This window comes from Microtus ochrogaster, chromosome 10, assembly GCF_000317375.1.
Source record: "Microtus ochrogaster isolate Prairie Vole_2 chromosome 10, MicOch1.0, whole genome shotgun sequence".
Taxonomy (NCBI): domain Eukaryota; kingdom Metazoa; phylum Chordata; class Mammalia; order Rodentia; family Cricetidae; genus Microtus; species Microtus ochrogaster.
Window position 1 is genome coordinate 33,586,788 of NC_022016.1, and position 25,239 is coordinate 33,612,026.

The 25,239-nt window shown below is 42.3% G+C and overlaps 1 protein-coding gene across 1 annotated transcript in view; it reads left to right on the forward strand.

Moving 5' to 3' along the window:
- Positions 1–25,239, forward strand: part of Shroom4 (shroom family member 4) — a 200,284-nt gene that overhangs the window by 144,600 nt on the left and 30,445 nt on the right. The window contains exons 3-5 of the mRNA XM_005352766.3: positions 7,834–7,968; positions 10,268–12,755; positions 17,938–17,999. Of these exons, the coding sequence (XP_005352823.1) occupies positions 7,834–7,968; positions 10,268–12,755; positions 17,938–17,999 (2,685 nt within the window). The remainder of the gene's footprint in view (positions 1–7,833; positions 7,969–10,267; positions 12,756–17,937; positions 18,000–25,239) is intronic.

Genomic DNA, 25,239 nt, shown 5'->3' on the forward strand with positions numbered 1-25,239 from the left:
CAGCACCAAGTGGACTGAGTGGGTATTAGAAAAAGAAAGCACATGAAATTGAGAGGGAATAATGGTGGGTTGAAGGGGCAGGAATTGAAGGGGAGGTAATGGGGGGAGTAGATGATCACAGCATATTATATACATGTAGGATATTGTGAAGCAATAAAAAGAAATTTAAAAAATTAAGTTACACACACTCACACTCTCTCTTATTTTCCCCATTTGATTGAGTCTTTGATAAAGAAGGGTATCTGGATCACTAGGCTTCAGTGTCCCCTAGCCAGCTGTCTAGTAGGGAAAGGCATTCAGAGTTCTGTGTCCCTCCATTATGACCAAGCCTTTCCCTTCTCTGCCAGATAAACAAGCCATGCATGTATATTGTTCTGCACTGCCCTGGCCTCCCTCCCCCGATCGGTAGGCTTCTCTTCCTGCCTAGTCGGCCAGGATATGCTTGGGCTTCTTCGTGTGCAGAAGGTGGAATCTACTATTTGTGGGGTGGCTAAAAGAGCCCCAGAAAGTAAACAGAGCTAATCAAGGACACTCTTTTGTGCTTCTCCTTATCTAAACACTTTCAGAAGAGGGAAGAGTCCATATTGCATTACAGCCCAGACCACAGTCCCAAATAATAAGGGTCACATTTTCCTCTCGCCCTGGGTGGGAAAGAGCCATGGTTCACTTTTTGATTGTCATCTCCCATCCACTGTCTTGAAAGGGGTTTACTGAACCAAGAACAAAGACAGGAGGTGCTGTAAAAATATATTGACACCACAGCCAACTAGGGTAGCTGGAGATTAGCTCCTTCCAGAATTATTCTGTTTCCCTCCCCCCTCACAACAGTCTTTAAAGGACTCTTCTGGGAGTCAGCTTCTGAATGATCTGCCACTTCTCGCTGCATGTATCTACTATCCTCCCACCCCAGACTAAGTGCTTGTCTTCTTGGATCTTCAAAAAGAAGTGCCTTGCTACAAGCACAGGAGAGTCTATCATATTATCTGCTATGCTGCAACCATCATCACTCCCCCGTATTTTCTAACCTCTAGAAAATTCCAAACTGGCCAACTATTACTCGAGTACTTATCTTACTTTTCCTTGTCCGAGGAGTTCTCTGCCTATGTGCCCACCTGCTAATCACCTCATCTGGGGACTATCCGACCTTCCTGGCCTCACTGCTTCCCTGCCTTAACGAATGCCAAGAATATCCTTCGAGCTCTACTCATTTTTGGCTCAGTTTCACCTGGCCTGCCATGGCCTCTGACTGTTGTCAAAATAGGTGCTCTTTATTTTGCTCAGACCTGGGGCTCAAGAAACCTCATCAGATAAACACTTGCATGAACCAACCTTGCAGAATGAAAAGAGGAAGATATTTGGCAACCAGAGGCAACAAAAGACTAGATACCCAAACCTGAGTATTAAAGTGAGAATAGACTTTTCCTTGTAATTTTTTTTTGTAACAGGCATTATTTGCCAGTATGTTGGTACTGATGTGGTTATCACGGGAGCAGGCTCATCCTAACGCTCTGTAGAAAGTCATTGCTTTGTCCCCGTTCTAAATCCACCAAGTCAGAGTCTGCTGCCCCATGACCCACATGCCCAGTGAAGTTTGACTAGTGCTGATTGAGAGCACGAAGTCTGGCTTTGAGCCTTCTTTTAGCTGAACCTTTCTCATCTATCCCTGTTTGGATTGAAGAAACCGATTTTCTTGTTACTAATAGCATGGTGTTCGTTGTACACTTTGGTTAAGCTTAGTATGAATAAATATATATATATATATATATATATATATATATATATATATATATATATAGTTTATCAAGTGCCTGTTACATGCCAACTATGCTCCATACATGAGAAATTTAAAATTCTATGACAGTCAGTAGGCCAAGAAAGTACATTTAAGGGAAGTCAAGATTTCAAGTCAGCTCCGTATTCCCTATAAACTTAGCCCTGCAATAGTACTTGTATAAATTGATAAACTTATGTGAGGTACAGAGGAATGCAAGAGGATGGGGCTAACTTCCCCTGAGAGGAAAGCCCTAGCATACTTTCTGTCTTGAGGGAGCTTGCATAAGCCCTCATGGGAACCATAAATTACCAAAATTGAAGCCAGAGGCCAAGGGAAATTGGAGTAGGGATCAAGTTAATTATGACGGGAAAGCCCTTATTTGACATCCCTAAGAAAACTTAAGTTCTGATACCTGGGCCTGGGCTTAGGGGTATAACAAATTTGTAATAGAATGTTCTGGGTTCTGGCCAGCACAGAGTCAGTAAGGGTATTACTGTGCACCTCAGACTTGGATGTACCACCACTACAATACTTTATGTCATAAGTGCAAGGATCACTCCTGACAACTGAGTTCCTGGTTTATTTTTCAGAGAAGAAATCGAAGCCCATAGAAGGTACGATTGCCAGAGTTCATGGTGAACTGATAGCAGATCTAGGGACGCTCCCACGTACCACTATTCTAACACTGCTCATCAGCTCTTTCTCTGGAATTAGTGTTTAGTGTGAGATTAAGTTTTCTTTGGCAAGAAACAGATGCTCACTTGCTTCTTGAAAGTAAAAGACTGGAATATTTGTAAACTCTTGTATCGCAGAAGGACCCTTACCTTGAAAAATGTTTAAGTCAGTGGTCCCTAGCTTTATAAAAATGAGTACTTTATAAAAATAGTACCATTTCTCTGGACCTGGAGCTGCTAAGCCAGGCTGGTTCTTCCTTCTTGGGGCCCTGAGGACCTGCGGAGATGGCTGGGTGGGGTCAACTCAGTCCAGGAAGTGCAGGAATTCTTTTAAGTGTATGCGTCTGGGGTGTTTTTCTCTCTCACTTACGTGTATTTTTAAAAATTCTTTTTAGACACCCGCTTTATCTTTCCCAAACATCATTTCCTTGCTCCTTTCCTGAGTTCTAGCAGTGGCTAGGGGCCCAGCTTCCTTATTGGTCTCTGAGCTGGGGATGGGATGGGCCAGGGCACAGAAGAGGTAGGAGGCAGGAATGGGGTGGGGGTAGGGGGGAAGGGAGGGTTGCTGCTGGAACTGCCTTTCCTCCTTTGCCTTGCCACTAGGGCGCTGGCTGGTTCCTGGAGCAAGGTCTTTACTCTTATCCAGCCCTTGACACTGGCTGACGTTCCCTAAGGCTGTGGCCACAGAAAAACCCAAGCAGGCTGATAGCTGTCGCTTGCTGTCCACTTGAACTCCTTGGATGGCATTTAGGATCTTGGGCTGCCTGCCTCACGCCCAGGGGTGTCTTAAGTGGAGGGCTGATGGTCCCCAGCTAAGAGAAGACACTGGAGTGGTTGAGACTGAAGTAGCTGCATACTCCAATCTGTCATAAGCCACCTCTTCTCCCTGAGCAACTTCCATGGTAGGTACAACCACAGTTTCCAACTTTTGCCTTCTCCCACTGTCTTCCTTTGGTGTCTTGGTTTTCTTCCTAAGACAGGCATTCGAGGATACGAAGTTATAGAATATATGCAGTCCTCGTGCCTACCCCAGCTTTAGGAAAAGGGATGAGGGTTCTAGTCATCCCTATATTGAGGTCAGGCTGTCTAATTGATGCCTGGGCTTCTCTTACACTACTTGTCGCTCATCCTCCCCCTTCTCCACTGGAGGAAATAGTTTTAAGTGTAGAACCACCGGGACCTCCTTTTTCTTACTGCTTCTTGAGGTATGTTTATGTCAAGCCTTAGATATATAAACTTTATGAGGCCGAGCCCTTTGAGCATGTTTTTTCTTCAAATTTATTATTTGTGTGTGAGCGTTTGTGTACCAGAAGACAGCTCTGTGTCTTTGGCTCTTCCTGTGTACCTTTATGTGGGTTCTGGCTTGTGTGACAAATGCTTTACCTGATGAACCACCCTGCTAGTCCCAGGGCTGAGTTTTGATCCTAATTCTAACCATAGATCTTGTTGCTAGCTATGTGTTTCTGAAAAATAATGTAAGTTTTCTGCATCTCTCTTTCTTTATTGATAAAGCGGGGGTAATAATAAATAGGTCTTAGCACGACATGGAAGTGAGGATTAAATCAGCTAATACATATGAGGTACTTAGTACCTGACATAGCTTCAGTGTTCAGTAGAGAACCCTGTTTTATTTTTTTCATACGTTTATAGAATGTCCGTATTAAGCACTATGCCAATCGATTTTAAACATGGGATTGCATCGTTTATATCAGACCATAGCTCAAGAGAAATAGATAGTCATCATCCTACTTTCCATATAAAGACTATAAACTATACAACTCAAGCTCTGGTGGTACAGACTACTTGCCTAGCATACATGATCCTAGGTTCCAGCCCAGCCCCCTTGCCCAAGTTAAAAAAATCAACACCTCAGAAAATCCTTGGGCAAGGCTATACAACTAAGGTTTGAACACAAGCGTTGCCGAGTCTAGGACAGTTCACAAATGATAACAGACCAGGTACTGGGCTTGCGGGCTGTTTCTTCCTTTTCTTAAACGAGGGTTAAGTGGGAACTTGATCTGGCTCTCTGCTGAGATTTCCTTCCTCCCAGTCTTTCTTTTTTTTCTAGTGTCTCCAGAGCCCTCCCTCCCTTCCTCTGTCTCCTCTGGGATTATTTTCTACTGGAGAAACCCTAGAGACTGCTGGGCCTGTTTCAGCTACTGTTTTAAGTGTAGCAGGAGAGTAGTGCAGCGAGCACACTTAGTTGGAAGCGCCCTGAAGCCATTTAAAAGGACAACTTTGAGCTAATAGCCAATATTGTACTCAGTGGGATTTACTGAGCCCTTGGTAAAGCACTAGATTTTTTACAAGATTCTTTGAGAGGCTTCTTCTAATACCCACAATAACATAGGCAGGTGAGGATGCTGCTTCTAACTACTACAATAACCTAGCCAGTTACTCTTTCATTTCTCAAGAAAACAGGAGCATAGAAAATGCTAGACTTTTGCTTCGCATAACTTACTAATTTAATATAATTAGTAGGACAAAGCTAATACACACGAAATGTTGATAAGCAATACAAAATAGCATGTTATGATGGGTTAAATTATGAGGACTACATTCCTTGGGATAGACTCCCCAGAGGAGATGACACCGGCAGTACATACTTATTTCCTTCCATTTGTATACTGTTTAGTGCCTCATGTCCACAAAGATGTGCAAGTTAATGACCATTGGGAATATCCCCCTTTTACTGCTATGGAAATGATAATTCTGAGAAGCTGTCACTTGTTGACAGCAACAGAAATTAGTAAGTGATAGAGTTGGGATTCAAATCAAAGCAGTCCAATTACTGGGATAAATTCTACTAAAAAATGAATGACAATAAAGAAGAGTTGGGAAAAACCAGAGCTAGCTACAAAGTGTGATCAGAGCAAGAAGATGAAGTATAATACAACTTATGGAGGCTTTGAAATCTGATCCAGTTTGTATTTAAAGCATTGGAATTCAGTGGTAGAGAATGCCCCTCCAATTGAGTTGTTGTTTAACCTGGTAGGATCTAAAAGCCATGGGTGGAAATATACTCTTTGGCAGATGGACATAATACTTTGGACTCAGTATTGAGGACATAACTAGAATTGAAAGGTAGTAGCAGTGGATTCTGGAAGGAGAATTGTAGTTCTATAAAGGTACCAAAATTGAGAGAGGAAGGAAAGAGAAAGAGAAGGGGGAAAGCAGGGTACAGAAATGGAACGGGCAGACAAGCCAAAGATACTTTATAAGAGAAGACTTAACAGAGCAAATAGTGGATTAACCAGTTGGGAAAATCAATGCTTACTAGTTCTTGTTTTCGACTCAGAAGAAACTCAGAAATCCTGGATATGGAAGAAAGACCCAAAATAGCATAGGTTCCCTATTTTATAACTACAGTCTCAGTGTTTAGAAGCACCAGCCATAATAATAGATGTATACAGACCTAATAGTAAACATTCCTCCAACTGGGAGATGCTTGACCACATGACTCTTTGACCACATGACTGCTGGATGCGAGTAACAGCAGCGTTCTCCCAACTCCACAGCTTTGGGTATGATATTCCAACCAAGCATAGAGCAAGTGCCTTCTGGGACCTTCAGTCTTCTTGCTGTGTATTCAATGTTCCATCATAGGACATCATAGGACAATGTGATTATGAGGATGGGGCCTCACCACAAATTTTAGCCACTGCTGCTGATCTATGGTCCTGATGTTTGACAGGTAACTTTCTCTGCCCTTCTTCCCATATATTTCCTTGTTTGTGTCTTTTGCCTCCAGCAAGGCCTGCTCCTCAGGGCTACCTTTTTAGACTTTGACTTTGTGCTGTCTGAGTCTTCAGAATTTTTGCATTTCCAGAGACGCTACAGGGCTCCTTCTTGACTCTGCCTGCTCATGGGAGTTAGAGAATTTATTTATCCCACTGGATAGCAAGCTTTCTGACAACAGGAGTCCTTTTCTGCACCACCAGTGCCCAATAAGGGGCCCATGAATAAATTATTAAATAATATATCATCTAGATATCTTTCTACTATCTACTCAGTGGATTTTGTCCCTCAGCAACATTCATCTTCCTGGCACCCACTGTATATTCCTATAAATTTTCTCAGTGTCTTTCCTTCTGACATTTGTTTATCCCTCTGTCATCTCTCCTTGTCTCTTGTGTTACCTGGCCCTCCTGTGCCCTCTCCCTTTCTCTACTTCTTCTCCTGCTCTCTCATCTGTATGTCTTTCTTCTCCTGCTTCTATTCTCCCTCCCGTCAGCCATCTCTTTCTTCCCTAGTTCTACCATGTCCTGGCTTAGCTTTCCCATTCGTAAGAGTGGCATCTAATCATATGAAGTGTGACAGTTGACACGGATGGGCCGTATATAAGCAAATCACTGTAAGAGTTGCAGTTGTAGGCTTTAGCCCCAGACAGAACCTCTGGTTATATTGAGGGCATTGGCCGCAGACCTGTTTCCAGTTATTTGCCCCCATTGTGCTAAATAGCCAATCTCTTCTGTCACCCTAGCCTGTTCACCACTTTGTCCTTTTTCTTCTCACAAGAGTTTGGACTCTTTGTCATGACTTTGCCTGCAAGTTCAAGTATCTCCCTTATGTGTGCCTGTGTCCATCTTAACCTTCAGTCTCTAGAGCAATTTTATGGTACTTCGTTTCAATTAGTTCTGTCTCATTCATGAGTCAGCAAGCTCTCAAAAGTATAGACTGTGTTTGACTCATGGCAATATCCCAAGAAATACATATATTTTAGAAGACACATAGTAAACATACAAAAAATACTTAACAGAATTAATGAAGAACATTTGAACAATTCACACTCCACCGCTGACTTGTTAAAGCATCTCAACCACTCATGTCCTTTTGCAGAGAAAAATGGGAAGATTGGTCATATTGATATTTTCCCTTAAAGACAAGTACAGGTAGGCTTGCTATTCATTGGTCAGCAGCTTTTGTGCAATCCACAAATATTACTGAGCATCTACTGTGTGTTTAGAATTAGTATACATCCTTGGATATGCTTTTGTTTGCTTTGGTTTGTTTCAAGACATGGTATCTCTATGTAGTCCTGGCCGACCTGGAACTCCCTCTGTAGACCAGGCTAGTCCTCAAATTCACAGAGATCCACCCGCCTCTGCCTCCTGAGTCCTGGGGTTAAAGGCGTGCACCACCATTGCCCAGCGATACCTGGATATGTTTATGAACAAAACATTTCCACTGAACCTGGCATTTTATGTCTCCAGGAATCATCCCTTGGATGAAGGAAATTTGAGTAATGAAGCTAAGGGGAACACTTAGATGTCTACGTTAACTCCTTGGAAGATAATCTAGCTCATTGAATGGAAAGGGGGGTAGGGACGGAAGTCGCTTGGGAAGTGATTTCAGCACTGACTTCCTGGCTCTTTCTTGTCGTAGGAGAAACATCCCCGTCAGTAGGCCGCACTCATGGCATGTGGCCAAGCTATTGGAGGGGTGCCCTGAAGCGGCTACCACCATGCATTTCCCTTCTGAAGCCTTCAGCTTGTCTTGGCATTCTGGTTGCAACACAAGGTGAGTCTGCAGGATGGCCAGCTTCAAGGTGGGCTAGAGGATGAACAGCCTGGTCACTTGCATCCTCTGATCTTGTCCCTGCTTGATGTTTTAGAGCTGAATGGGTATAGCAGAAAATAGCACGGCCATTTAGAGTCCCTGGGCTCTTATCTAATTATATGACTACCAGGCTAGCACCATGACTTTGAGTCTGCATTTTTCCTTCTTGGTAGTGTTTCCTTGAAGTATCTCATCTGAACCACCAAAATAACCACCCTGCCCTGATTCTCATTCTGTCTCACTATTGATTCTTCTTCAGATTCTTTTCTTGATTCCTGTCAGAGGCAGTCTTCTCTATCCATAGTCCCTCACTAGGAACTTCCTCTAGTGTTTGTTGGTTCTCTCACAGAGCAGAAATCTCCAAAGCAGCGACCTCCCCAAGTCCAGCTCCGTGATAGGAGCTTGGTGTTGTCCATTTTTATCGAAACAACTGCTCAAGGGACAAATCGCTTGTTTGTTTTATCCCAGTTGCAAAGCCAGCCAAAGTATAGTGCTCAGTTGTATTTTCCCTTCAATAATCATGTCTCCCCTCCAAGAGTGAATTTTTTGTTCGGGGGGGGGGGCGCTCAAGGAAGCTAAGGCATGAGTTTTCCCTAGATTTCTCATTTTATTTGGTTTTAGAATCCAGGGACTCATGGCAGAGGCAGTTTTGTTCTAGAAGAATGCACAGAGATATATTCTAGATCTGGCTCCCATCTGAGTGTGTGTGTGCATAATGTGTATGTGTATATGTGTGTGTGTTCCCGCAGAAAGTGAGGTGAATAGCAGGTTCCCTTGACAACAAGAAATGAATGTATTGCTAGCTCAGAACCAACTGAGCAAAGTGGTTAAAGCCATGCATTGAGCAAGACAAGGGGAACCTGTTCAGGAGCTCTCATGGGCTGCTGTCACAGCTCAGCTGGGGCTTGGTTTCTGAGCCAGGGCCTTTCTGAGAGCAAACCTGCAACCTGTAAGCTTCTGGTCAAGGAGAGCTAATGGCATTTCTTGGCTCAGTCTGGCTATGTGTTTGGGAAATGGCACTTAACATTCAAAATGATATCTTTCCCTTGATCTTCCTGGCGGGCTTTGGCTGTTAGTAGATAAGGGAAGTATGGGCGAGCATAGCCCCCTCATAGATCATGGCTAATAGTAGAAAGGACGTTGATAACAATGACAGCCGAGAGCAGCTCCTGCCTTAGTAGATGCCTGGGCTCTGACAAGGGCCCTTTGTTTCTTATCTGATTTCATCTGCATAGAGTTTATTATTTTTTCCCATTTAAAAGTGTTATCAGAGAGGAGATAAGACTTTGGGTGGAGAGAGTCCTGGGTTCCAATTGCAGTTCAGCTTCTTCCGCAGATTGCTGAAATCATCAGCTTGCTTTACTTCATGGCTTAGAAAGTGAAGAAAGTCATCTCATTTGGGCTTCAGATGGAAGACTGTAAAAGGCCTCAGTAAATAATCAAAATTTCTATTATCAAGAAAAATCGTCGGTTCTGAGGCTGTAGCCCCATAGCGGAGCCCTTCCCTAATATGTTCCAGGTTCTCAGTCCTACCTCTAGCCCTACAAGTAAAGTGCTAGCGAATCTCCAGACCAAAGGAGATTTCAACTCCATCCCTGACTGCACCACTAGTTAGAGTTGGTAAAAATAAATAAATAAATGAATGAATGAATGAATGAATGAATGAATAAATAAATAAATAAATAAATAAAAATAAAAAAAATCTTCTCAAAGTCACTTCCCTCTCTGGAGCTTTGTTTCATTGACACGAGTGGCTTTCCAAAGTGCAGTGAGGCCCACTGGCCTGTTATAAGGAGCCCTCCATGTGAGTGTGGTGCCCTTTGAGAATCACTGCTTAAGGAAATGCTCCGGCTGAAGTCAAATCAAGTCCCATAGGGCTCCTCTCTAATGCCGATGCTTTGAACTGTCTCTGCTGGCAGAGAACCACACGCTGACCCAACAGAGACTACTCAGAAGCAGCTTCAGACTTGCTGCTAGCAGTGACATTGTGCCTAATTCCCATGACGTTTCCCCAGGCTTTGGGATATGTACTCACTCTTCCTCTCTGTGCAGTCCTGTCTCTCATTCCGTCCTGTTTCCGTGCTAGCCCTCTGCCAGTCTCCTCGCTCGTTTCCTCTGTTTCTCCCTTTGCCTGATTCCCTTTTCATTTGTAACATGGGGTGGCTCTGACTTGACCTGCCCTTTTCCATGGTGGACGGGCCAAGGTGAGAAAAGGGTCTAATTTTTTGGCTAACTCATGCATATGCCTTGTGTCTTACAGTGACGTGTGTGTGCAGTGGTGCCCCCTCTCCCGGCACTGCAGCACTGAGAAAAGCAGCTCAATCGGCAGCATGGAGAGCCTAGAACAGCCAGGCCAAGCTACCTATGAGGGTCACCTCTTGCCTATCGACCAGAACATGTACCCCAGTCAGCGTGACTCGGCCTACAGCTCCTTCTCAGCTAGCTCAAATGCCTCTGATTGTGCCCTTTCCCTTAGGCCAGAGGAACCACCCGCCACAGACTGTGTCATGCCAGGCCCTGGGCCAACTAAAGCCACCGATGGCCGAGCTAATGCGTGTGAGACCTCAGAAAGTAGCCACAGTACTAGTGGGGACCGTGGGACCTCCACTTCCCAAGAGTCATCCTGTCCAGAGGAGGGTCAACACTCAGGACCTGCCAAGATGGTACAAGGTCCACCAGAGCCTCCTGTGAGGCGGGACAGCCTTCGGGCCTCTAGAGCTCAGCTCCTCAATGGAGAGCAGCGCCGTGCATCTGAACCTATGGACTCCTTGCAACAGAAGGAGAAACAAGGCTTAGAGACACTGCTGCCTCCAAGGAGCCCTAACCAATTCTGCTGCATAAGTGGGCAAGACCAAGTGACAGGCGAGGGCCACCAGAACTGTGAGCTCAGCCAGCCTTCTGAAGCCAGCCAGGAGGACTCTGAGCATCTACTGATAGAGGGCTCCTCCAAAGCGCTTGATTCCCCAAAAACCCATGACAAGGGTTCTAGCAGAGAGTTCAGCCTGCTCAAGGAGGCTTCAGCAGATTTGGCTAACCCTTTGTCCTTTGGTGCCATCCCACACCTCCGAGGAAGCACAGAGCATCGCCATAGTGCTCCGGAACAGCTGCTGGCGTCCCAGTTGCAGCGCATGCGCGTGGATTCCAGAGGTGGCAAGGGGATGGAGTTGCCAGCTGGGCAGGATGGGCACCAGTGGACGGTGTCCCCTTTGCACAACAACCCCAAGGGAAAGAAAAGTCCAAGTCTCCCTACAGGAGACCCTCAGGACCAGCCTATCAAAGAAAGGAAGGCCAGGCCCATAGATGATAAGGCGATGGGTCCCATGTACCAGAGCCAAAGTGGTCCTCCACTTGGAGAGGTCAATGGACCCCTGCCAGAACGAACTTACTTAGACCCAAACCGAGCAAGCAGAGCAGGCAGTGACTTGGCTAGCCAGCAGCCCTCTGCCACTTGCTCCCCTATTCAACAAGCCAGAGACGTCTTTTCAACCTCTAAAGTGGCTGGTCACGCAGAAGCAATTGAAGAAGGTGACAGTGAACCCAAGGAAGGTGGCCGATTAGGTGGCAGAAGGAGTGGAGGTCCCCGGGGCCGCTCCATCCAAAACCGGCGGAAGAGCGAGAGGTTTGCTACCAATCTTCGTAATGAAATTCAGAGGAGGAAAGCCCAGCTCCAGAAAAGTAAGGGTCCATTGTCACAGCTGTGTGACACTAAGGAGCCAGTTCAAGAGACCCAAGAGCCTCCAGAAAGCCCCCCACTCCCTGCTTCTAACTCTGCTCTCCTGTCTTCATATAAAGAAGTCCCTAGCCCGGGAGATAAGCTCTTCAATAAAAGCATGATTCTCAGGGCTAGGTCTTCAGAATGCCTCAGCCAAGCCTCAGAGAGCTCCAAAGCTAGAGTAGGCTTAGAGGGAAGGCTAAGCCCTGGCCAGAGGTCAGGCCAGTCTTCTTTGAGCCTGAACACCTGGTGGAAGGCATCTGACTCACCCTCCTTAGACACGGACAAAGCAAATGCTCCCCCTGGGGTCTGTGGAGGTCAATGGAGATGGTCGCCAGAATATAACCCACAGCCTCATGTGCCACTATCCACAGAAGGTCCTTCCAGCCCAGATGACAGCAAGGAACTGAAGGCATCTACTGCTCAAGCTGGGGAAGAAGCCATTCTCTTGCCGTTTGCAGACAGAAGAAAGTTTTTTGAAGAGAGCAGTAAATCCTTGTCTACATCTCATTTGCCAGGCTTAACCACTCATAGCAACAAGCCTTTTATCCAGAGACCAAAGCCTATCGACCAAAACTTCCAGTCAGTGAGCTATAGGGAATTGAGATGCCATCCCCTGGACCAATCATATCATTCCACAGACCAACCATACCATGCCACAGACCAATCATATCATTCCATGTCACCACTTCAGTCAGAAACTCCCACTTACCCAGAATGCTTTGCTACCAAAGGCCTAGAAAATTCCCTGTGCTGTAAGCCACTGCACTGTGGGGATTTCGATTACCACAGGACCTGTTCCTATTCCTGCAGTGCTCAGGGAACTGTAATGCATGATCCTTGCATTTATTGTTCTGGAGAAATCTGCCCTGCATTGCTAAAGAGAAATTTGTTGCCAAATTGCCTCAACTGTAGGTGTCACCACCACCAATGCATTCGATGTACAGCTTGCTATCATAATCCTCAGCATGGTGCCCTTGAGGACAGCAGCCTGGCATCTGGCAGTGCTTGGAAATCCAGGAAGTCAGCAATACAGGTAAGGACTTGGTTCGTGGGGGAGTGAGAGTCATTATTTTAAAATGTAACCCCAATGCATTGCAATGACATAGCCCCGTCTCTACACTCAGTCACAAAGATTGCAGTATACCTGTGCAGCTTTAGAGGTTGGGGAAAAAAAGTTTTGCTCCTTAAAATGAACAAGACTTGAATTTGTTCTAACTTTAAAATTAATATCTGAGTGACCTTAAGTAAACCATGAACTGATTATAATGTGAAGTTATGTCATTTTTAAAGGGAAAAATATATTCACTTATAAAACAGCTAGTACTAATAAAAATTAAAAGGTAGGATCCACATAAAAGATAAAAAGTACTAACTGTCTTCTTGCATCTGGCTTATTTTGCTTGATGTAATATTTTTCGTTGTACCCATTTTCTGCAAATGTCATGATTTATTCTTTTCTTTATGAATAAATAAAATTATAGTATGTATAGTATCCAGAGGACTCCAGGTCCTTCCACAGATACACTTGCATACCTGTTGTTATAATTACCATACTTACAACAGTTGAGGACTAGAACCAGCCTAGATGTCTGTCCATCATCAGATGAATGGAGAGCATGGCTCTTCTGTTGGAAGCAAAGGTGGAGAGCAGTGTTTTCCAGTGTGTATTTGCACAGAAGTTGAAGGGAACAGGGCACGAAAGCACATTAAGAGCTTGATATAGATTAGATTTACATGAGTGTGTTAACAACCAACAAATGTGCATTAATATTTATACATGTCATAGGAAACACACTTTGCCTAAAATTGTATAAGCAAATGATCAACTTTAATATGCATGCTGAAGTATTCTTGAAGTATACTCACATGTACAAATTATTGTCATTTTCCGCCTATGCATCTTACACGTATTTTGGGTTACACATGCCTACATTTCCAATAGGCTTTGAAGCTATAGTAAACAATATTGTTTTCTGGATATTAACTTGAAGTCCATTGCTACTTCTCCATATACAGCTGAACTTTGTATATTGGCTTCATATCCTATAGCACTGCCAAATTCACTGATGAATTCTATCTAGTACCTCATTGGTAGATTACAAAAGATTTTGGGCATAGGAGGTTGCATCATCTTGGAATAGAAGGAATTTTGTATCTTTTTCATGTTCTGTATGCTTGTTGCTTTTCCTGGGATCCCCTAATTCCCTGTTCAGAAGGAATGTTGAGAGCAACAGTGTTGCTTGGTTTTCAGGGCTTCCCTGTGAAGTTTGGTGGCTACGATCTTCTAGTGATTGTTGTTTTACAGTTGTTCTTAATCTTGGGGAGAAATGCCCTTTTAGTCTTAGCTTCAAAGGAGCTCTTTTTTAAAATTTAAGAAGGAATCTTGGATTCTTTCAAATGTTTTCCTATTTCTATTAAGGTGCCGCTATAGTTTTAATTTTTAATCTAAATTTATAGTGAGTTATACTGGTTGGATTTTGAAATAAGTATCCACCTAGCATTTCCAGGATAAACACCACTTGATCATAATGTAGTAACTTTTTATGCTGCTAGATCTGACTTAGCATTTTGTTAAGGCCCTTTGAATCTACATTTAATACAGATTTTAGTCTGTATTATAAAATCTTTGGTTTTTTTTTTCTAAGTAGGTAATGCTAGTTAAATGAGGTGGGAAGCAGTCCCGTCTCTTCTATTTTTCAGGAAGAATTTGTACAGCACTGCTGTTTTTTTCTTCTTTAAGCATGTGGTAAAATTTATCACTGAGCCAGGCGGTTGTGGTGCACGCCTTTAATCCCAGCACTCAGGAGGTAGAAGCAGGCGGATCTCTGTGAGTTCAAGGCCAGGCTGGTCTACGAGAGCTAGTTTCAGGATAGGCTCCAAAACTAGAGAGAAACCCTATCTTGAAAAACCAAAACAATAAAAAAAAATTACTAAAATCATTTGGACCTGAAATTTTTTTGTGTGAGAATGTTTGAAACTGCACATTAATTTCCCTGATAGAAACAGAGTTATGGAGATTATCTGTTTCTTCTTGAGTGAGCTTTGGTAGATTATGGTTTTTAAGGAATTCCTCTATGTCATTTACATTTTTACATTTATGCAGATAAAATCATTGGGACCCACTCTGAAGGGCATGTCAGAATTTAAGCTGTACCGGTTGATGAGTAGAGGAGGAAACAGGTCCATGATAAGGTGAATATAGCAAAAATGTCAATTGTAGCATCTCGATAGGACCCATGGATGCTCATGGTAAATGCTTCCATCTTTTTGGTATGTTTGGAAATATTCTCAGTGGTGAAAAAAGAGAAAAGAAAACATAGATAATGCCCAAAAGGCATTGAAGCTGAAACTAGACTAACTGGGTTTAAATTCTTTCCCCAGAATTTATAGTGCCTAATCTTTCCCGTCTGAAAAATGAAGGTAATAACAGCACCTGCTTCGTTAAGGTGGATTAAATGGCAAACATGACCAAGGCCTTTATAACAGTGACTACCAGGCAGTAATCATCTTATAAGTAAGCTATTTTAAGATGAAGGGAAATTTGGCTTATTTTGAGAATCTTGGCTGAAAGAAGTACTCATAGCAAGTAATAAGGAAAGGGGGTTGAAGGTGAATGGAAAGAAGGGAGAGAATGAGTACAGGGCTGTCATCTCTGGACCAGAATCTCCGGAAGAGAAGGAAGTTTATTTGACAGGTAGCAGCAGTTGGCTGTAGCAATATAGGCAAACTGTGCCTATGTCATCCCTCTCCTTTTGTACTTGGAGGGACACATTGGGTTCCTAATGCCTGTTAGACTGACTAAGTATATCTGCTTAGACACTAGACTTTCAGGTACATGGATGACGATATATATAGGGGTATGTCATTTCTACCCTTGTTACTGGAATCCTGTATTTTTGACCCTGTGAGACGTATAGCATAGGTTTAGACACTCTAGCTCTGGCAACTAAGGTAGTTGCTGTGGTGACTGTCTGAAGAAAGCCTGGGAACCTGCCAGCTCTTTCTGCCATGAAGAAGGTTGGGGAACTAACTAGCTCTGGCTCGGTGATATCTAGACAGGTGAAATCAGCTTCTACTGACAAGCACACGTGTTTAGGCCAGTTAGTTTTACATATATTGCCAGATGATGTCACTTGACACTTACATGAAACTGGTGAGGAAAGTGAGTCTCAGAGAGGTCACACAGCTCACAAGGTGCAGAGCCAGGATCTGAACACCATGAAAATAACGTGTATATGTCTGTCCACTAGATTCGAGCTGCTTTAAATGTAGCAATGCATTAAGTCTTCTAGCAATCAAGAAGCAGGTACCCTGGTCATAAATATGCTACCATATTGCAAGTACCATATATTCGTGGTATAATGTTTAAAAATGTTAATATGTATATGGGTATAATGTGTAGTATCAATATATACATATGCACATATGTATAGCATTTATGTTTATTGTATATAACATGTGTGTTTATATTATAACAGAGTTAAAAGGGAGTGTGGGCCATCCACTTGCTGAAGGGTAGATGTGGAAAGCGAAGCTCTATTTCTAGCTGTAGCTGTGTTCTGGAGTGTGTGCTACTTGCCTCTCCATAAGTAGATTGCAAAGCCTAGGTCTTCTCGCATGTAACAGACAGGATGACTGCTAGCAATATCACTTTCACCGAGACAGCCAGTTCTCCTATAATCTTCAAGTGCTCTACCCACTGTGAGTATGGCTCCTTGGGTTCAAAGAGCACAGAACAGTTTTAGGATACTAAGTGGCTCAGGCAAAAAAATAAAGTAATACTGAGACTCTCAAATGGTCAGTGGGAGTGGGTGGAGGGCTCGGCCTGGTTTACCCACTGCTGTTTTCTAAGCTCTTCCACAGGTCTAGACATCTCATGGACAGGGAATCCTGGCTCATGCTGTAGCTCAACATGTTATGGTGCCTTTGTGGACAGTGACATCTCACAAACATGCCAAGGCAGAAAGAGTCTGAAATAAAGATTGTTCAATTTGCTCTGCTCTATCCCAAACAGAGACTGCTCTCTAGTTTTGTGAAAGCTGGAATCAGAATGTTCTCCCCACCTTTTCCTTGTTAACACCCAGAGGTAGATCCTGTGGTATTCAGGCTGGGCTTGTCCTCTCAAGTGGTCTTACTGCAACAGACTCCCCAGTGCTGTGACCACAGAACCTTCTAGCATGCACTGTGCTGGGCATTCTCTACCCATCTTGTTTGATCCTCGCTGACTATCTTTATTTGCCATATAGCAAACTGAGGTTTGAAGTGGTTTGACAGAATGTCCCTCACATAGCACAGATAATAAATGTCTTAGCCAGTATAACTGACACCAGAGACCTGTGTCATTCTGCTTCACCGGGTGTTTGGCCCCAAAAGAGGCCTGCTAGGGCTAAGGCAATAAACCTTGGAAGAGACTAATAATAGCAGTATTGGAGCAAAGTGAATTTAGAAGATCAGTGCCTTCTCTTGGGCTGAGTCTCCTGGTAGAGGGTGCTAAACGCAAAACCAGGAGAAATCTGAAAAGCAAGCATGCATTCAGTTTCGGGCTCTAGTAAGAAAGGGAAATTTTTACAAAAGGCATATATGGCTGAGCAATTCAGGAAACTACATCCAAGATAGACAGTCTACTTGTATAATGTATGAACCAGGGCACCCAATACTCCATCTCCCAGAGATGAGCTCATGTCAACCCTTGTCTGAATATGTGGGCAGAGGCGTAAGAACAACTGCAGGATGAGGGTAGCTGGCATCTCTGCTCCACCTTTTCCCACCCTGGGAGAGAGATTCTGCAGCAGGAACCTCCAAACCCCCTTGAGGTTGAGGTCAGTGCTTCCAAGAAGATGCTTTCTAAATTTGAAAAAGCAGGAATGATGGCCAGGTTCATCCGGTAGGATAAACAAAAGATCTCCAAACCCCAGTGTAAGCAAGAGCTAGCACAAACAGCTAACATGCTAAACTAGTTTTTGGCGTGGTTTGGGAGGGGTGTAGAGCAAGAGGGAAATTGAATATTCTTAGCCCACAGTGTCCAGGTCCCTGAGCGCTTTCTGGATATCTGCATGAGTGCCGTGGCTCAGCAGCCTCCCAAGTGCACATGGCTGTAGACTGTCTGGGGGTGTCCGCGCTACCAGCCAAGGAACCTGGGCCAGGCTGCTGTTTGGAAAACTACCTGGAGACCTGGACATTCAAAGTTGCCTAACTTACCAGATTTTCTTTTGCAGGAATTTCCTGGGGACAAGTGGAAGCCAATAACCGGCAACAGGAAAACTAGCCATTCAGGGAGGTAAGTGACAGCTCTGGCAGGCTGCGTGATTGGGTGCGTCAGAAACTTCTTTAGAAATGGCTATGGCTTTTGGTTTGCTTGATTTTTTTTTTATTTAACAGAATTGGTTTGCTCTTCACACCAAGGACTTTTTTCTATAATTATAATCCAATGACCTCCCTACGTCACCATCTGAATATAGAGCCGATAGATTGGGAGGACATTTTAAAATAGTATTGTGAGCGTATGTCTGTCTGAGGGAGGCAGTTATACCGTCTAGTTATACCCAAGGCCACAGAGAATGAGACTGTGCTGAAATGAGCAAGAAGGCACAAACTGTGGCCATGAGCGGTTGGAGTCAGCAGAGAGGAATGTCTGTTCTCTTTGTCCAAGGTTGTTGGAGGCACCTGCTTCTTGGATTCTGCCACCACACTTTTAGTAGGACTTGTTGAGAACTCAAGGGGCCATAAAAATATGCTCATGGGTTACAACTGCTGGAGAAAGGCACATACAGCTTGGAATAATATAAAAAGAACCCTGAGCTCCTCTAATTGTGGATCGCAGTACCCGGCACTCATGTTCCCTAGAGATGAGGTGCCCTAAATGGTGACTCTAAGTGAACCAGAGATTTGGCTAGTCACTTCTGGGTTGCTGCTTGCCTAATCAGATCTCTTTTTGTACATTTTGATATGCTGTCTCAGCCATATAGGAAAGAGGGTTCTCAATGATTTTGAAGCCCATTACCATCTCCAGAATAAAGTAGAAGACAGAAAGGCTTAAATAGTCCAGAGTTCTTTTAGGTGGTCTACATTATGCTCCATTATTTTTAATTCAAATATAATTAGGTCATTCCGCCTTTCCCTTCCTTTCCTCCAGCTCCTCCATGTCCCCTCCCCCCAGCTCCTCCTATGCCCTCTACTTTTTCTCTCTCAAATTTATGGCTTATTTTTCTTTGATTATTCTTTTCTCTTTCTCTCTCTCTCCCTTCTCTCTCTCTCCCTTCTCTCTCTCTCTCTCTCTCTCTCTCTCTCTCTCAAACACACACACACACACATATATTCTCTCTCAAATTTATGGCCCATTTTTCTTTGGTTGTTATTGTCACATACATAGACACACACATACGTTTATGTGTGTGTACACATAAGTGTTTAACTGCAACTTGCTGACTCCATTTAGCGTCGCTTGCATGTATGTTACTTTAGGCATGACCACTTTGAACTGGATAACCAATTAGGGGTTCCTCCCTAGAGTACACTGATTAGAAGTTTCTTTGATGAGGGATAAGAGATACAGTTAGCTGTGATCATAACCAACAGCTGTCTCAGTGGACCTAAGGCCAACTTAACAAGAGGAAAATCAGACCTCGTACTGGAAACCTAGTCAACTACCCGGTTGTGGGTCTTAGAAGAAGACCTACTACTTACAGGAAACTAAAAACTACTACTTAGAGGAAAAGCCACTCTGTTTGACTGGCGTAATTCCTTACTGTATTCTAAATACTGGGCCCATGGTTTGATAGTACAGTTAGGAATTATTTTGGCTTTTCTTTGATCCCAAAGTATAGAAAAATTTCCACCCTGCAATGGGAAAGGGGATGATGCCCAATATTTATTAATCATCTCTAATTATCCATCATCAGGATTCTACATTCAAAATTGTGTTTACTCTCCAGAGTAGTTCTCATGTGCTGCCTAGTTTATAGGAGAGGTCCAGAGACGTTATATAATTCAGCTAGGTCGCAGCAAATGGTCGTGTTGGATTTCAGACAACCTGACGCCAAAGTTCCTGCACCTTCCCTCATCCCCCATTTCACCTGCTTCCATTGGAATTCATAAAGGACAGTCTGCAAATAGATCCTCAACATAGTGTTTCAAGAGTCTAAGTCCTAGGCAGAGATTCTGCAGGATTCCATGGCTAGACTTGATCCCCTCTCCATCTCCCACCACAAGTTCTGGGCTGCTTTATATTATGTCCTTAGGGATATTATTTTAATCTAATGACACTGTCAAATTTCATATGTTATTAGATTGAGACAGTTAAAAAAGATACCAAACCTTGAGCATAGCCTTATTCTATATGCTTAACACAGAGAGTCCTTTCAAGTGGTATTTGTCATCTGTTTGCCAAAAGAGGAGATAGAATCTGTTCACTACTGCATGAGTAAAAAGACATGAAAACAATAATGCTAACAATTTCCTGGTTTTTCTTTTTATTTTCTTCAACACTAGGGAAGGAATCTATGGTCTTTTGCACACTAAGCAAGTGCTTCACCATAGCACAATACCCCGAGGCAGTAAATAACTCAGTTACATGTTGTAGCCACCATGGGATGCGTTTTTATAAGCCTGTATTTATCACTGTGAGGTTGTAGAGTAGGTATAATCAGCGTAGGTGTAGTTTCTTCTCTGTTTAATACAGAGAAGCAATTGAGGTCCACACAAACACATTCATTTGCCTAAAGCCTCTCAGCTGGTGAGTTAATTAGCCCCAAGAAGTCTTGCTTCAGAAACAGTATTGTACACCTCACCAGGCTCCAAAGTGCTTCTCCTACTCACTCATCAGTGAAGTAAGAGAGTCTTACTAAAAGCTTAGCATGTGCACTGCCTTTTGCCTAGCAAGGTGGGAGATTCTAGTAAGAGATCAGCGAGAAGCAGTGTCTGCCCACAGCTTGAGCAGAAAATAGTAGCCCACACCGAGTTCAGCAGCAGTAATAACACATTATTACTTGCAAAACAACCTACGTGCTATGAGTTGAGTTGCACAAGTTATGGCAGAACTTCCTAAGAGTTCCAGCAGGTAGGCCCAGGGTATTGAATCTCAGAGATGAGTATGCAGCCAAAACACTGGAGAACTTGTTGAAACACGAGTCTGCTGGACTCTGCCCACCCCCACCCCCACCCCCCCGATTGAATTTCATAGGTGCAAAGTAAGGCTCCAAATCAGCATAGATTTCTAACTGGCTCCTTGGATGATGCTGGCACAATTGGTCCTGGGACCACACATTGAGAAGTGCTAACTCGGAGAAAGGATTTGAAATTTAGAGAGGGTGAGTTCTCCACTCAAGGTCTCCTGGCTAATAAGGGCTCAGCTTTTAAGCCAGCTTTTCCTTACGAAAGTTTCCAAAAGAACATGAAGCTTAAACAAGGACCACCTTAAAGCAGGCCCCGCTACATGATAAGTATTTATTGCATTTTGGATAAGTTCATGGAAGTATAGGAAAACTGCAGGCCGACAGTGGAAGGAGAAGAAACTAAGCAAGATGTCTTAGAGTAATCAATGCTGTTACTGACTAAAGCCTTGGAGTTAATACTGCCTCAGTCAAGATCCATGTTCCTGTGCTTCCTCGTCTTCCCTCTCCTTTACTGACTCTTCCTTCTCATCTCTTATCTCTGCACCTGTCTTATTTGTAAGAGAGGGTTAGAGCAGCACCAGCAAATTCTTGTGAGAATCCAATGAGTAAATGGAGAGGAACCCTTGCAAGCACAACTGAACACTGTAAGTTTTAGATGTGGTGCTGAGGAGAAGACATGGAGTACGCTCAGCAGACAGGGTAGAGAAGTATAACTAATGATACTTTAGTCCAGGATGGGTAGGCCTGGAGAATGAGAATGGGTGACAAACATGGGAGCAAAATCATGTTCACCTGTCACCAGGTAGTACTAAGTTCCAGTTAGACAGAAACACGAAGCTCTGATGCATGGTACATGATGTGGTGACTACAGATCGCAGTGATGAACTGTACACTTGAAAAGGCCAGAAGGGGGTTTTGGATACTTTGCCATAAATAAATAATAAATATTAGAGAGAGAGAGAGGTGTTTACTCGGGTTGAACATTGTCTACATGTGTCGGTCAATATCTGATGCCCCACTTATAAGTATAATTTTAGGATTATATGTATATATAATACTTTATATACTTTATACTTTAATTTATATAAATACATTATATATGCATGTACTTGTAAAGTTGTACTTATATATCAATTGAGAATAAATTCAGATGTGGTATAAAAGAGGAGAATGAGGTTTGAAAATGATGAAAATTCATTATAAACATATGAAACTTTCAAACAAAAAATAAATTCAAATTAAAAATTATTGACAATCAGGTAAGTGACTTGATAAATGTGGCATTTTAAGCAACTTGGCAGCATTTGAAAGATAGATGAGTTGGAGAGGAACCGAGTGAGGCAGTCGTCCAGAAATTAAAATGTGTGTTTGAACTCGAGAGGTGGCTGTAGAGGCGCAATCAAAATACAGTATAAAAGGTAGATAAATACATGTGATGTTTTGGGAGAAAAAACATAATTGTTTATTGTAAAAACAATATTACAGAAAATTAAACCCAAGAGAAAATAGCCTTGTTTCTACCACCTTATTGCTCCAATTTCCTGTTGGCTTTTTATATAGGTGTAGAGATTATTTCTGGCATGGTTATAATAACTATGCAAATGAGCTTTTGTACCTTGATACACTAAGCATTATTTGATAAATAATTTTCATGCAGGCTTCCTCAGTAATTCTAATTTTAATGGCTATATAATATTTCATCTGTTTATTGTATACTAATTTGTGTAATCAATCCTAAATTGTTGAATAATCAGGTTGTTTTCAATGTCTTGAAATTATAAAATAATTATCTGGAACATTTTGAATATCTATAGATTTTTTTTCTCATTTTGAATTAGCTCATGAAAACAATTATCTGGAACACTTATTGAAGAAGCTAGTATCTGGAGTTTGGGTTACTACTTCACAGTACATGAACATCCTTATAGTCCTTCACAGATTTAAAAATGACTTTCCTCGGTACCATCTGCAACATACTAGAACAGTTCTTTGCACCAAATTTTGCCATCGTTGAAATTTTTCTTTTTCTAACACAACAGTTAATACATGCTGTCATCTTCATTTGCTTACCTTGATTGTTCTATTGTGAACATTTTTCATGTGTTTATTTAATGCCTTTGTTGTGTCTCCTGTGAATGTCTGCTCAGATTATTTGTTCAAAACTATAAGACATCTTTTGAAGGACAAGTAGGGAGAACTGTTTCTAGAACTTTGGAGCAAAGGAGAGAATTAAAACTAGCCGAAGCTTGATGACCTGGGAAGTTACTGACATAGATGGGACAGTCTATGGTTTAGAGGAGAAGATGATAGATAGCCTAGAACTGGGATATAATGGGGATGAAGTCAATGAGGTTTACACACAGATGCTTTAGAGGATGCCAAGCACTCAGACAGGGAAAAATGAGGAGAAGACAGTGATAAAGCAGGTTCAAGTGGCCAGGGTGCTAGCTAGAACAGCAATCTGTCAGTGTACTGCCATCATGGAAGGTAGCAGTAATGGCTTTGACAGTTTGCAATCATAAGTGTCCTTCAGGAAAGTAAGTTTCGCAAAATATAGGGTATAGGAAATAGATAGCATGATTGCTTATGAGGCAGTTCTACAAAGAAGAAATAAAAACAGCTTTTCTTATCATGAATTTACATATTCCAAGTGTATAGTTCAGGTATGGTTAGTAGGTAATGTATAACCTTTACCACAATCTAGTTTTAGAATATTCCTACCGTCCTGCAACAATCTCTCATGTCTGTTTAAGCAGTCACTTACCATTTCCATTTTCAACCTCAGGTGATCGCTAATTTGTTTCCTGTATTCATGGATTTGCTTTTTTTCTGTTTAACTCATTGAACATATGCTTTTGTGTCTCATGTCTTTTAATTAGGAAGATGTTTTAGTCATTCATCTGCAAAGTAGCATATTTCAGTGCTTCATTTTTCTTTATTGCCAAATAACATGATCAGATGACATTTTCTTTACCCAGTCATCTACTGAAGTTGTTTTTTTTTTCTCTTTGCTCTTTTGGGGGCCAGCCACCCAGCTTCCAAATAAATACTTGGAGTCTTCTTCTTACTTATGAATGCACAGCTTAGTTTGGCTTCTTTCTAGCCAGATTTTCTAACTTTAATTATCCCATCTACCTCTTGTTTCCGGATTTTATCTTGCCCTATTCTCTCAACCTTTCTTTGCTTCCTGCTCTGTGGCTTGCTGTGTAGATGGATGGATGGCCACAGATGGCCACTCCCCTCCTCCTTTCTCACTCCTCCATCTTCTCTTCCCAGATTTCTCCTTCTACATATTCTTTCTGCCTGCAAACCTCACCAATCTTTTCTTCTGCCTAGCTATTGGCCATTCAGCTTTTTATTAGACCAATAAAGTGTTTTAAACAGGCAAAGTAACACCTTCACAGAGTTAAACAAATGAAACATAAAATTTGCATAAACACATAAACACGTTTTTGCATCATTGAACAAATGTTCCACAGCATAAACAAATGTAACACATCTTCAACCAATACTCCACAATAGCCTACTAACAGATATTCGAATTGGTTAGACTTTTTATTATAAATATTATTGTTATAAACATTCATATATAAAATACTAGGTAGATATGTTTTCAGTTTTCCTTAACATATACTTAGGAGTAGAATTTTGGTCCATATGGTAACTTATATTGAACTTTTTGAAGAATTGCCTGTTTTTCAAAATGGCTGCACTGTTTTTTCGTTTCTATCAGCAACATGGGAGAGGGCTACTTCTTTTCACTAGTTTTTAATTATTATCATTATTTTACTGTTTGGTTAAAATATCTAGAAGGATTTTAACACTGTAATGTTTTAAAAGAAACTAGCTAGGGAAAAGAAGAAAACTTAAAGACACTTTAACTTTGTGGTTCTCCAAAGATGGTCACAGATCCAGAAACCTCAATGTCATCCAAGGTTCTACCCAGACCTAATGAATTAGGGAATGGCCATCGGTCTTTGTTTTATTGAGCCTTCCATGCAATCTTGATGCCTTCTAAGTTTTGAAAGCCATTTGTTAAAGTGATGGTTTGGTAGAGATCTCAGAAACTAGATTAAGTTTGCAATAGAAAGGAGAGATGAACAGAAAGGAAAACAATATCAATGTGAATACTGAAAGTGGAAGGAGATCACAGTTAAGATCTCAGGCAACTATTTAAACCAGTCTGGATATTCATCAAAAACTTACAGGCAAAATTACCATATGGCCCAGCTATACCACAACTTGTTACATGCCTGAAGGACTCAGCATGCCACAGAAGTGTTTGCACACATAAAGACAGAAAATCAACCTAGATGTCCAAGCCCATCAGCAGGTAAATAAAAAAAGAAAATGTGCATATGCACAGACGAGAGAGAGAGAGAGAGAGAGAGAGAGAGAGAGAGAGAG